The 14,386-nt window shown below is 31.9% G+C and overlaps 1 protein-coding gene across 24 annotated transcripts in view; it reads right to left on the minus strand.

Annotated features, from left to right (window-relative positions):
- Nucleotides 1-14,386, minus strand: part of RIMS2 (regulating synaptic membrane exocytosis 2) — a 489,839-nt gene that overhangs the window by 255,026 nt on the left and 220,427 nt on the right. For 15 of the 24 annotated variants that reach the window (XM_032468083.1, XM_032468082.1, XM_032468077.1 and 12 more), the window contains 5 exons: nt 9,438-9,505; nt 7,518-7,637; nt 5,297-5,396; nt 4,202-4,325; nt 2,512-2,558 (listed from right to left, as the gene is read on the minus strand). In XM_032468083.1, coding sequence (XP_032323974.1) covers nt 2,512-2,558; nt 4,202-4,325; nt 5,297-5,396; nt 7,518-7,637; nt 9,438-9,505 — 459 coding nt within the window. Of the gene's footprint in view, nt 1-2,511; nt 2,559-4,201; nt 4,326-5,296; nt 5,397-7,517; nt 7,638-9,113; nt 9,323-9,437; nt 9,506-14,386 lie in introns of all 24 variants that reach the window. The other 9 variants (XM_032468081.1, XM_032468080.1, XM_032468079.1 and 6 more) reach the window with 1 other exon arrangement.

Below are 14,386 nucleotides of genomic sequence, written 5' to 3' on the forward strand. Positions count from 1 at the left end.
TAACCAGATACGGAATCAAGAAAATCCTCTAAGTGTCTGCCTTGTTCTCTGCACAGGACAGTGCTGATATTCCCAGGGATGCAGAACAATGGAGAAGTCCTGCGTTTAAGGGAATGGGTGGAGAAGTTAATTAGGAACACAGTGACCCTGTGACACCTCAGAGACATGAAAGGGGAAATGTAAACTGGGTAATGGATATACGGATGGGACTGAATGTCAAGTGGGTATTAGTGTTAAAAATTAAACTTTGGTGTCTCCCTAATTGAAGGCCCAAGTGGATAAAATTCTCTTCTAGAGAGAATAGAGTATAAAATGAAGGGGGAAACTGCAAGCCTTGGGATCAGAAGTAATGGTGATACATTTATGGCAGATAGAAGTGGGAAGAATGCTGACTTTATACTAAGAAACAAGCTAAGTTTTCTATACACTAAGCTTCAAGTAACAGGAAGACCCTTAGAACATATTTCTTCAACATCCAGGGATGCAGGGACAATGACAGATCATTTTGATAAATGTAAACTTAGGAGCCGTATGGCAATTAAGACCACATGAAGAGAAGAATTTATTGAGGAACTGAAAATAGAGGGTTAAGAATTGGGCCTTGGAGAAAGGTATTCTTAACATTTAAAGAATAAAGGATTGAATCTAATTTGAGAAAGAACCTCTGTCCTCACAGGAACAACTTTGGAATTGTAGCCTGGGGGTTTTCAAATAGCCCTAAGAAGGTAAGGGCTCCACAGTGCTCACGTGATATCTGAGTGACGTAATACAAATGAATAAAAATTTACCTACTTCATAGATCGCTGTGAAAACTAAGTGTGATGGTGTAGGTACAACATCCTGCACAGTTCCAGGGACTCAAAATGGGAGTGATGATCATGATGATAATATTATTATATATAATAATCATTGTTATTTTATATTAGAACTTATTATGCTGCAGTTCTATATGATCACTATATTATTTTGGATAACATGATTTAGCAACTAGCTAAACGTACTAAATCAAATGGGTCATAAGATCATAATTTAAAGTTTAGATCTATGCCATTCCAAAAGGATTTCACCTCTCTGGTAAAGATTTTAAAGAAATTTATACTCCTAATTGTATTCTAAAAGTAAAAAGCCCCACCTATTTTAATAGTATATTCTCATTTGCTGTGTGTATAGAGAATCCAACCACTTCTCACCACCTTCATTGAAACACCATGGTCAAAGTTACCATCATCTCACTGCTCAAGATACTGACTCACTGGTCTCTCTAATGTCACTCCATTTAATACATTTGCAACGTAGTAGCCAGATTTTAAAACATAAGCCTCTCCTCAGAAACATCCTATGTAGCGCTTGATTTCCCTCCAGGTAAAAGCCGAGTCCTTACAGCGCTTTATGAAGTCTATGCAGTTTGGCTGCCTGTGACTTCCCACTCGTCCTTCCTACCATTCCTCCCCTTGCTCACTATGGCAACCATGATACCCTTTCTGCTTTTTCTTAAATGCATCTCAGGCTTTCTTGCCATAGAGCCGTTGCACTTCTGGGCCCTGTCCCTGGAGAACTTTTGCCTCAGATTGCCGCTCTTTCAAATCTTGCTCCAATCCTTCCTTCTCAGCATAGTCTATCCTGATCAACATATTTCAAACTGCAACCTTCCTCCACTCTTCTTTCAGAACATTCCTTACTCTCAATCAATCAAGAAACTTAGTTCATTGGAAAAAACTCATTTGTTTAACATCTGAAATAGCACTCAAACATATGTAATAAAAAGTATTTATGTACTTAATGTTATTTTAACATATTGTATAATAATGTGTATTGTTCCATAACTACTCTGTTAAATCAGAACTATTCTCCCACCTTTAAGAAATATAAATTAGAATATATGTAATTATGCCCAAGATCCCCCCCATTTACTGAAGATTAGGTCGCAAAATTGCAAATTTTAAAATTAGATGAACTTTGGCGGGGGAGAGGTAAAACTTTTGGGAGTGATGGTATGTTCATTATTTTTTATTGGCAATGATGGTTTCACATGTATGTCAAAAATTCTCTAACTGTGCATTTTAAATATGTTCAGCTACACTAGTATACCTTACTAGAGCCATCTAAAAATATATAGTAGTTGGGGGAGGGTATAGCTCAGTGGTAGCGCATGCTTAGAATGCACAAGATCCTGGGTTCAGTCCCCAATACCGCCACTAAAAAATAAATAAACCTAATTAGCTCCCTGCCCCTCCCCAAAATAAAAAATTTCTATTCAAATAAATGTATATGCTTTTAAAATATATATATAGTAGTTAAGACAGTATGATTTTTAAAAATCCTAAACTATTATAGACTTTTGTACTTTTTTCCACAATGACATGAAATAGTACATAATTTTCCATCTTTATGAGACTATGTACTTGATAAAAATATTATATTCCTTATTTTATATTAATAGATAAAATATTTCATTTGACCCCTGATGAATACTTTATTAATAACATTTTTTCTAAAATAAATGAAACTTACTGGACTCCAGTTGTGCATGTGTGCTGTCAGGTATTCTAGGTATATCTCTGAAATGATATAGAAAGAAAATAAGAAATGATTTCAACAAATAATAGCAACTGCTATTTTGATCATTATCAATCTATAACAGGGCAATGTAAAATGAAAAAAATTGTGTATTATACCAGCATTAAATAAGAAAAAACAAGTCACAGTACTTTATTGCTAATAAAAGTATTCTGAACTAACTCCTACTACTTAAAAGGAATTAAAATACATATGTATTTATGGCAGATTTATAAAAACATATACTTTATTTTCTACGTGCTTCAATACATAATTACCCACTCTAAAAAATGTCTGTATTCAACATGACAAGTTTTTATAGACATATTTTAATTACATTCTACTCTTTACTTTTACATGCTGCTGTTCAAATCAGTAACACTGAAATTCAAATAAAATATCACCAAAACAAAAAGTAAAATATTGATTGTGACTGAAAAATTTTAAATGTAAAAACTCCACTGAGAAAAATGTAAACATATTTCTTACTGAGACTTAACAAAATTACCTTGTAACTGCATTTACACCAAAAATATGTACATTTTTGTTTGAGATTTGCCAGAAGGGGTATGTATTAATGGTTAAGATCATTCAGAAATTACATCAAAAATATTTCAGATAGTAAACAAAAATATGATTAGAGGATCCTTTAATACCAGGAAATATATTTGGTTAATACACTAGCTGATACAGCAGTTTTACCATATTACAAAATGATGAAAAGATGAAGTGGAAAATAGATACAATTTCATGTGACAGATTCATTATTTTTGAAAGGAACATTTCAAAATTTTGAAAGGAACACTTCAAACTGAAGTCATTTTCTTTATCATGAAAAGAGGCCAAAATAATATAGTGCAATCATTTCCTAAATGAGTCAAAACTGGGCATCAGTATTCTACAAGAAAGAAGGATTTCCACAGATTCCACCCTGGAATGCTCTTAACCCCGAACATGCATTTAATAATTCACTGTCAGTTTATATATTTTTCTACTGCTTTTTTAGTTACAGGTGTATCTTTTACATTGGCTTAGAATACAAGCTTCTATAAAAGAAACACTGCTGTGGTATTTCATGGGTAATTCTCACAATACATGTACAAAGGATTATATTTATTGCCAACTGACAAAAGTCAAAGAGTAATTGACATTTGCTTATTTTTTGTCTGTTACCTTAAACGATGTTCTTTTTCTTTAAATAGTTGCCTCTATCTAGAAATAGTATGACTTTAAGACCTCTCTTTCTTATATTGAAATCTCCATTTTGAAAAAAAATGTGTAAAATTCATAGAATATAGTTGATTCTGAGTTTTCAATATACTGAACCATACGTAGTTCATGAAACTTCTTTTGAAACTGTGACTATAGTCCCCTTCTGCTAATGTCTTTAGCCATCTACTAAGCTAGTAAGATAATAAAAATAATAAACACTTAAATATTTCTTCTCCTTTTGTAATTAAGTATATGATCAGATAAAGAAATGTCATGATTTTGGGTGAGGTATTTTTAGTAAAGAGGAAAACAAAAGTATTGTCCCCAAAATAATTTATTTTTATAAAGTAATCAGACATTGTTGTATTGTATATTACAAACTGTTTAACAGTAGTCAACTTTATACATGTATAAAGTACTCCAACCAACTCACCCAATAGGCCTTGAAACAACAAGCTCGACTTGTGGTTCAGGTTTGGATTCCAGAATGATGTTATATACTTCTTCAAATGTGGCTCCTTGCAATAGCCTTCCATTCCATTCTAATACTTCATCACCTGTAGTGTGTGTGAGTAATGATAATCTTAGAAAAACTGATCCCATAAAAGGTACCTGAAGCGAAAGCAATCTTAAACTGCAATGAATTTCATAGAATAAAATCACCATTACAGAATAAGAAACATACTAGAACAGTTTCCAGTGGCATAAAATTTGATGACCAGGGTGAGTAGTATATTTCAACCAAAAGGACAAGGGTCCAGAGGAAAAATTACAAAAAGTTATCACTCTGATTTCTAGGATTTTTTCAGTTCTGTCTTGTCCCTGAATAGTTGTTTTTCTTGTGAGGGGAAGCAAGTTGGGAATAACCTATGCCTCCGACTTGATGACATCACTCCTGTCTCTGTCATTTCTTAATAGAAATTCCAGTTCCAGAAGCGATAAAGATCAGTTGCCTCTTTGAAGATTTTATAAACTGTTACCTCTGTATTCAATATATATTTTTATTGAAGTATAGTCAGTTTACAATGTTGTGTCAATTTCTGGTGTACAGCATAATGTTTCAGTCATACTTGAACATACATATATTCATATTCATTTCTTATATTATGAAAAACTGACATGAAAATGGAAAATGTTATTATTTCTTAATTCTTGTTGATAAGTACACGTTTGTTTTGTAATTATTTGCACTTTTTGAATAAAAAATAAATATTTTGAAAAATTTTTTAAAAACTTAAAAAAAAAAAAGAAACAAGAAGGCTTATGGGAAACAAAACAGGTAAATCCTAGATACAGACAAGGAATATCCATCAGCAAAAACGTAAGGTCAGTAAATACAAAAATCTTTTTATCTAAGGTCACTCAAGAACTAATAGTTACAACTTTCCATTAATGAATAAAGATTAATATTTAAGTTAAATGAACTTTTTTTTTTTACCAGTGAATTCACTTCTAAATGAGGATAACTTTTTCATAACTACTCAAGTTTTAACAGTTTAAGTGCAAATACTCAAAGAGAGAAACCTACCTGGTCTAAGATGTCCTACAGTATCAGCTAAACTTCCTTTTTTAACTTTGGTAATAAATGCACAGAGCCGACCTGATTCAGTCATCTTTCCTCCTACAACCTGTTTAACAGAAGAAAATGTTATAACAGGCATATTGTTCAAATGAACACAGTTGAAGATTCAAGTAAAAAATAACTAGACAATTTGTGGCTTTTAAAACTATAATTTAACATGCTAAAAATAATTTTTAAATAATATAGTGTTATTATTAGGAACTGAGTACATGTCCCAAGAGTAGACTCTTTACATATTTCAAATGTTTTACAATTTAATCCATTATTTGTTGTAAGTGTTGCATAACTTAGAAACAATGTAACAATTTATAATTTTTGCCTTTATTACAGAATTCTGACTTTTGCCATTTCTAAAAACATGTTATTATAGCACTACAAAATTATATTAACATTTCAAGTTATAGATGTCAAGTATCATAATATATATTTTATTACTTTTACTATAATTATATCTTCTAAAAATTTTATTAGTTGGTAATCTTTTGGGCACAGTGATAATGTACATGATGATGAGGATGGATTTTGACTGAGAAAATTACAAAATTTACTTAATCTCATCAGAATTAATGTAAACTTTAGACCATCTGCCTCCCAATTTTTCTATTTTTATGTTTGTATTCATACATACCTTTCAGAAAAAGAAAAAACAAATGTGAGCAATAATGCTGTGGAGTCAAATGTGTACCTGTAAGACTGGCCTCTTAAAACTTAATGCTGATTCTCATCAACTGCCATTCAACCAATATATCAACTTTATAGCAAGTTAAGCAAATAATAGTAACTAACATCACTGATGTGTTTTTTTCCTCTTCTAAGTTGACTAAATAATACAAAATTCAAAAGTCATTGATTTATCTTAATCCATGTATTTATTCCCAAATCGCAGTGAATTACACTCAGTTGCAGCTCAGTTAATATTATCTAATTATTCCTATTTTTGGTTCTGAAAATTATATGTATAGATATTATGGGCTGAAATCCCTGTGTTAATATTTTAAAAAGTTTCTTGGCTTGATAAACTTTAATAATAATAATTAATTATACTGACTATAACTATTGAGTACCAGGCACTGTACTAAATGTTTGTATATTGCTTTATCTAATCTTATTCAATAATAATTCAGTCAGTATTATCTCCATTGTACAGATGAGGAATCTGAGGCTAAGAGAAGTTTAGCTGCCTAATGTCATATAGTTAGTAACTGCTATCACTAGAACTCAAGCCAAAACTTCCCAACCTCTATACTCCACTGGTCTAACACGATACTGGGCAGATCTGGATTTAATTCCCACCTTTATCACCATCTCTGTGACTGTGGGCAAGTTACGACACCTCTCTAAGCCTATTTCTTATCTATTGTGAGTGTTAACAAAATGATAGATGTAAAGTGCTCAGATGAGTGACAGCCACATGGCAACCACCCAATAAATGTTGTCCAATTTATTTAAACCTGAAGTTTTCAAATATCAATCACATCCTAGTTTCTATAGGACTACTTCTGTCCAATGGCTTAACTAAAACATTGACTCTCTTCGCATTTCAGTTTTTAATTCTCTTTACAGATGCACAAAAAATAAACAGAGCTTTCTTTGGTGTACTTACCAAATAACTGTCTGGTATTTTACAGTAAAATATAAACCAATATTTATATTAAATCTCTTAACGTAAGTATTTTTGAGTTTCCAGACTTCAAACAGTATTCTCCCTCTCTCTATCTCACACATACACACAAACACACATTTTGCTACACTAATACAAAAATTATATATTTCTATGTAACACATATATTTCCCAAGTTTGCATATTTAATAATTAAATAAATCTATCATTTTAATAGACTATAAACACAGATATAGACTTAAAGGATAAACTACATAAAATAAGTTTGAGCACTGTATTTAGAATTCAAGTATGTAACTCGTTTTATTTTCCAAAATTATATATATGTATGTGTGTATGCATGTGTAATTGTAGAATAATGGCAACTTCTTAAATAATACTTGGAAAATGAAAAGGTTTTAGATAATGAGTGCAAATATTTAGGAATTATTGAAAATGGAAAAAAAAACTCCACTAAATTGGTATAAATAGTTATTAAATCTTTCACTTTTCTGATAAATCTGTAAAGGATTATAAAGCCAAAATCTCACATATTTCATTACATACCTTCAAGCCAAGCATTGCTCCTGAATCTCGAGGTACACTTCCATCTTTTAAACGCTTATTTAATAAAATGCGACCAATTAAACGATCTCCATCTTTAGACGGCTGCCACGTCACAGGGTGCTGACACATTGCATCAACAAACATAAAAATTAATGTCCTGTTATGACAAGTGACCCCTTATTGTACAATCTCTCTAAACGTCAGACTTCCAATGTGTTATGATTACACAAACCAGTTTGCATTCAAAACACTGATCAAAACAGCTTACTAGATTATGATTATAATCTCATGTTAATAATCTCAAGTTTTTAAAAATCCAGTTATTTCAAATTCTGACAATGCTCTGACATAATACTGAAGTTATATAGTTCTATAAAATCTGAGAAATCTTGAAAATAAATGCAAACTCTAATTTAATTATCTACACACTAAACATGAAAGGTTCACAGGCAGAAAAGAGACTGCAATTCTATGTAAATGAACTCATTTCAAAAGGAGAATTTAATCTTCAAACACTTTTGGAAGACTTTTGAAGGACTTTACAGTAGTAAAAATTAAAAGTTCAAACTCTATTAAAACATGAAATTTGAACTTATGATGAGGTTTATAGATTAAATTATAAAAAAAATACGCAAGCGCCAGTAAATTTCCAAGTGAATGTGCATGGGAGAAATAGGCCTATTTCAAAGGTGAGGATAGATTACATTTCTCACTTTTGGAGGTCCCTTGATTCTTTCAGGTCTCTGATCTGTTTAGTAAATTAATTTTATTAGATAATTCAACAGTATCCATTGTTAAACAACCTTGAAAATATTAGTAGCTTCTCTCGGGGCAGAACCAAGCCTTTTATAAATTATGATACCATTCCATTATGAATTATATGTCAAATAACAAGGTAAATGATTTGTGTAATCACAGTTTCATTGCTATCTAAAAATAACATGCACATCTTCATGCAAGATTTAGCAGGCAAAAGACAAGTTCCAGTAAATCACATCTATATGGCAAAAAGATTTCAAAAGTCTCACTATACTAAAAGCAAAAATAATAAATACCAAAGCAGATGGCAGTGGTTCTAATACTAATTAATACTACATTAAAATGCTATGACAATAAAACAAAAGAGCAAAATGACAGTGAAAGGGAAAAAAGAAAAACAACTTTTTCTGTGCAAACAGACCCAATTATCTCCCTTTTGCCTGGGATTCAAACTATTAATAATTTAATTTTCATCCCAAGGGAAATATATGCAAGCAATTAAATAAGCCAATCCAAAAAAATTCTTTGTATTTGTGGTAGATAATAACATTACAAAATTCTTTCACGAGACCATAAACAAGATATTCCTTGGTTCCTAATTTTTATTTTCATTTACTTATTTTTTTAGTATGCCGTCCAACAACAAAAATAGCAAAGCAAGCAAGAAGTATTTTGGTTTGTTTGTTTTAGTTTTGTTTTTCTTTTCTGCACCTTAAGAAATGCTACATTGACCCTTGAGATGCCCTGTCCTTTTATTATGTTTCGATTGAATGAGTGACAGAGAGCAAACGAAGACCAAATGAGCAGGTTAAAAGGCAGGCTCCACGATCTCAGTACCTTATCACTATGGCTATGCTCCTCGTTAAGGGTTGTGCTACTACACGTATCTACCCCAGAGTCCTTAATCTGAGGCTCAGACCATTCCAAGTCCTCTTCCAAAGAGTGGCCACCAAAGTACATCATTTTCTTTTGTCTCTCAGACCTGGTGTTAGAGTCCGACAAAACTGCCTGCTCACTAGTTTTTCTTTTTCCCTTTTGACTGTCCCCTACAGGTGTGGGATAAAAAAAAAAATACAAAAAAGAAAACATGCAAAGGTGTAAATAAAAAAGGAAAAGTGAAATGATAACGGAAATCAAATAGTAAGGCTCCACATGTCTCACCAAAGACATTGGGGATGCCTCACTGCTATGCCAAGACGTATGGTCCAACCAGTTGTAATCCATGTCTCCTGTGAGAGTCAGACAGACAAAAGAGTGAAGTAAAGGAGACGGTGAAAGGGAAGACAGACAAAGACATTATAAACATTTTAAACTGTGTGATACTCTCTGGTTTCAAGAACTTTGTCTGTAGCACTCACTATATACACCAAGAGAAAGCTAAGATTTCAAATGAGTAAAATTTACACAACACAGAATATATAGTTTATGTACTCTAGACAGACCCTATAGAACAAAAGTGCTGCAAGGAGAGAAAAAGCTAATAATAAACAGGAATAGAAATGAAAAAATTATATATTCTGAAAAAAACAAAAGATGATCAGCTATGTCTGTTACTCATGCAATTTTTTTTTCATGCTGATCTATAGATGTGAGTTTGTTTTCCAAAGATTACGGAACATTTTAAAAATTAAACAGTGCTTTGCTAATAACCACTACAATGAAAAGTGAAATAATCAAATGTTGTTTCTGGAATGTTGTATGATATTCTTTATAATGCTGAAACCTAAAAAATGTTAAGTGATTTAAAAAAAAGAATTGGTTACATAAAAGATTAACTTTGCATGAAAGTGACAAAACAGGTTCAATCTCTCCTAGTAAAAATAAAGGGAGTATCTTTTCTTTTATTTACTTAAATATCATGAATTACTTAATATTACTTTGAAATGATTTTTCAAGTTTTTTCAGAAATTATGTTCTCATAAAAAAGTAAATTTTCCTTTAGAATAATTGTAAGACGATTTATGTAATTGGCAACTAAGAATGAATCTCCATCTCCCAAACTTCTGTGCTCATCTGCCTTACATTTGAAAAAAGAATTTTTTGCTATGTATTTTTATTCATTTATTTAATTTTTCTGCATATATTTTTAAATTGACATATATGTACTGTTCATTGTTTCTAAGAACAGTTTAGAGCTTTAGCTTTTTAAACTTACATAGTTATCAAAGGAATAAAGCCAACCACAAAATAAGAATCAACAGAATGCAGTAAATAATCCAATCATAAAGGACAACCAAATGTGCTTACACATATTCATGAAATCAGTCATCCAAGCTATAAATAATAAGTAGTTCATTTGTGTCCTTTATGAAAAAGAATTTTTTTAGTCTACAAGGGGATATCTATCTTTTTCACTTCAACTTGTACTTTCATTTATTTAAACATATTTACTAAACACCTTCCATATGCTAGGCATTGTGCTAAGTCTAGTGGAAGGGGTAAAACAAAGAGACGTCAACAGAGTGGAGATAAACACAACAAATAAATCATCAGTGTCATACAGGGGAGTACAAAGCACTGAAAGAGTGAAATAACATCTAATTAGATTTGGGGGTCAGCAAACACCTCTAAAGAAGTGATATTGAAGATAAGAACTGAAACATGTGACCTAGAGGACAGATAAAGATGGAAAGTGGAGGAAAGAACATTGCTGGAAGAAGTAACAAGATGGTAAAGGACTGATGGAACACCAGTGCGTCTGAACCAAAAAGAATGAGGGAGAATATAGTGCTAAATGAGGCCGCTGAGGCAACGCGGACCAGCTTAAGGAGGCCTTTTTTATGCCATTGAAGATCATGAATTTCATTCATTTAAGAATTTTAAGCAAGATGGTGACATGATCTGATTTACATTTTTAAAAGATGAATGAAAAGTACTAAATAGAGATTGGGTTGGCAGGCACCAGAGGTAAAAAGACAATTATAATCATTCATGGGATAGCTGATTAGGGCTTGAACGCAGGTGATGGCAACAGACATGGTAAGAAAAAGGAACTGAGCGATGTTTTAGAGGTAGAAATAAGAGTGTTAAGAAAGATTGAAGAGTCAAAAATAACTCCCAGGTTCTGGGATTAACAACTGAATAGAAAGAAAGACCATTCATAAGAGGAAGAAGCACTTTTAATTAGGGAAGGGGGAGAAAAGAGTTACTTTATTTCACGGAATCTAAGATATCACTGACTGTAAGATTCATAGATATTAAAACAATTAAAATATGCATCTTAGAATTTATTAAACATGGTGATTAATTTTGGAAATATTATTCCAAATACCTGTAAGTTATTCAAGTGGTTATATAAGAAATCAGTTGGTTAAATTATAATAAAACTTAAAAGGAAGGTCTGAACTGGAGACATAAACTGGGAATTATTAGCATACAGATAGGAGTAAGGGATCATTTAGGAACAGGGTAAAGTAAGATATGAGGTGGTCCCAGACTGAATTCTAACAGTTTGATTTGAGATCAAAAAAAGAGAGACTTGAGAAAGAGCATGAATAGACAGAAAAGAAGGACAGAGGAAGATGGAGGACTCCAGACCAAATACAGAGTTTCCTAAACCAGAGGAAAAATCAACTACAGAATGATTTCTATACAACAGGTAAGACAAGGAACTGAAAAGACTGCATTTAATTTGGCAACATGAAAATCAGGACGGATGTTAGAAAAAGCACTCTAGAAAAGAATGATGAAATTAAAATCGGATGGAAGTCACTGAAGAGTCAAAGGGAGATAAGGAAGAAGAAAAATTGTAGATGAATGGGCCACAAATCCATAAAGTAGCATAATTACCATCACCTGGGAACTTGTTAGAACTGCAAATTCTTAAGTACCACTTAGACTTAATCAGAAATTCTGCAGGTGAGGCTTAGCACTCTGGGTTTTAACAAGCCCACCAGGTGATGATGATCTCACTGTTTGAGAACCACTGGAGACAATTCTTTTGAGAAGTTTGTGAAGGATGATGAAACTGTGCTAACACATGAAAAATTCAATGTGTAGGTGGAAAAAACACATTCTTCAACTGTGAACTAGAAAAGTGCTTCTCAATCCTTTTTCACGGCACAAATAGACAATAAAGATTTTGCGGCTGCCCAAAAACCTCAGCATAACTGTATCTACAAATATCTATACTGCTCCACAACAAAGCATTGATAAATCTCTGAACTGGATTAAATACAGAGACTATAAATGAAAATTCTTGGTTGGTTTATGTGAAGATGTGAGAATTGAGCTTCCAATATCTCCTCTTCTCTTATGCCTACAAACCATCAAAAATGCAGAAATGTAGTTTTTCCCTCTGTAAATAGATTAGCAATTTAATCATTTGAAGCTAAAGTGAAAATATCTGACAAAAAAAAAGTGTTACATATGTTTGGTCCTCAGTAAACATTTCTTAAATGAGTGAATATTAGTGTTACTATAAGGATTAAATAATCAATGTAAAACATACAGAAAATAGTCCTAAACTACTAGGACTACTTAGATAATACTTATCACTTAATATTCCTATTTTGTATAGCTTCAAAGTGCAGAAATAAGATAATAAAATATCTTTCCTTCAGTAGCAGGACAAAAATGTACTACTGAACTTTCCAGTTCTAGAACAAGAAATAGAAGACAAAAAGAACCAAGTGGAAATTTTAGAACTTTCTGAAAAAAACCCTGAAATTTAAAAAGCAAATGAATGCATTCAACAGCAGAATGGAGAGGACAGAAGGACAACAATGAACTTGAAAAGGGAACAACAGAAATTGCCCAATCTGAGAAACAGAGAGAAAACAGACTAAAAAATAAAATAGAGCCTCAAGGACCTGAAGGATAATAATAAAACATCCGTATCATTGTAGTTCCAGGAGAGGAGAAAGGTAGGGCTGAAAAAGTGTTTGAAGAAATAATGACTGAAGAATTTCCCAAGTATGCAAAACATGTAAGCCCACTGATTCAAGAAACTATATAAGCCCCCAAACAGGAAATATGCAGAGCAATCTGTGATGAGACACATCACAATCAAACTAAAAACTAGAGACAAACTGTCTTAAAAGCAGCAAGAAAGAAAAAACACCTTATTTGAAGGGGAAAAACAATTCCAGTGACAGTGGTAAGATTTCTCATCAAAAACCTTGGAGGCCAGAAAGAAGTGGCACAACATTTTTCAATTGCTAAAATGAGAGAATGTCAACCTTGAACTCTAAATATGGTGAAATAATCTTTCAGGAATGAATGAGAAATAAAGACATTCCCAGACAAAAGAAAACTAGAATGTGTCACCAGCAAACTTACCCTAAAAGAATGGCTAAAGGAAGTTCTGGAAACAAAAAAGAAATAAAAAAGAAAGGACCTGGAAATACAGAGAAGGAATAAAGAACATGGTAAGTAAAAATATGGGTAAATACAATACACCTTCCTTCTCCTCTTTAGTTTTCTAAATTAGGTTGATGTTTGAAGCAAAATGTATACATTGTCTGATGTGGCTTTCAACATAGAAGAAATATTTAAGATAATTACATTATAAACAGGGAAAGGTAAAAGAACTTAAAGTATATAAACTTTCTACACTTCACTCTAACTAATAAAACTAACTAGTGTCAATCTAACTAGTAAAATAACTAGTGTCAATACTAGTAGGATGTGATAAGTTGTACATATGTAATTCAGTACCTAGAGCAAACACTAAAAAAAACTTTGCAAAGGAATACACTCAAAAATACTACAGATGAATCAAAATGCAATTCTTAAAAAATGTTCAAATAATCTACAGAAAGGCAAGAAAAAGAAAACAGAAAAATAAAAACCAGAAGGAACAAACAGAAAACAAAAAAACAAAATGGCAAACAAGAAAAATGCAGACCAAAATCCCTCATGAATATAGACACATAAATCCTTAACAGAGTATTAGCAAATATAATTCAGCAATATATAAAAAGAATTAGACACTCTAAGACCAAATGGGATTTATTGCTAGAATGCAAGACTGGTTGAATATTAAAAAAAAAATCAATTTAAGCTATAATATTCACAAGTTAAAAAAGAAAAATAACATGATCCTATTCATTAATACAGAAAAAAATTCGTGATTAAAAAAAAAAACTCTCAAAAGAAGGAATGAGGAG

Source organism: Camelus ferus, chromosome 25, assembly GCF_009834535.1.
Source record: "Camelus ferus isolate YT-003-E chromosome 25, BCGSAC_Cfer_1.0, whole genome shotgun sequence".
In the NCBI taxonomy this organism is placed as follows: Eukaryota; Metazoa; Chordata; class Mammalia; order Artiodactyla; family Camelidae; genus Camelus; species Camelus ferus.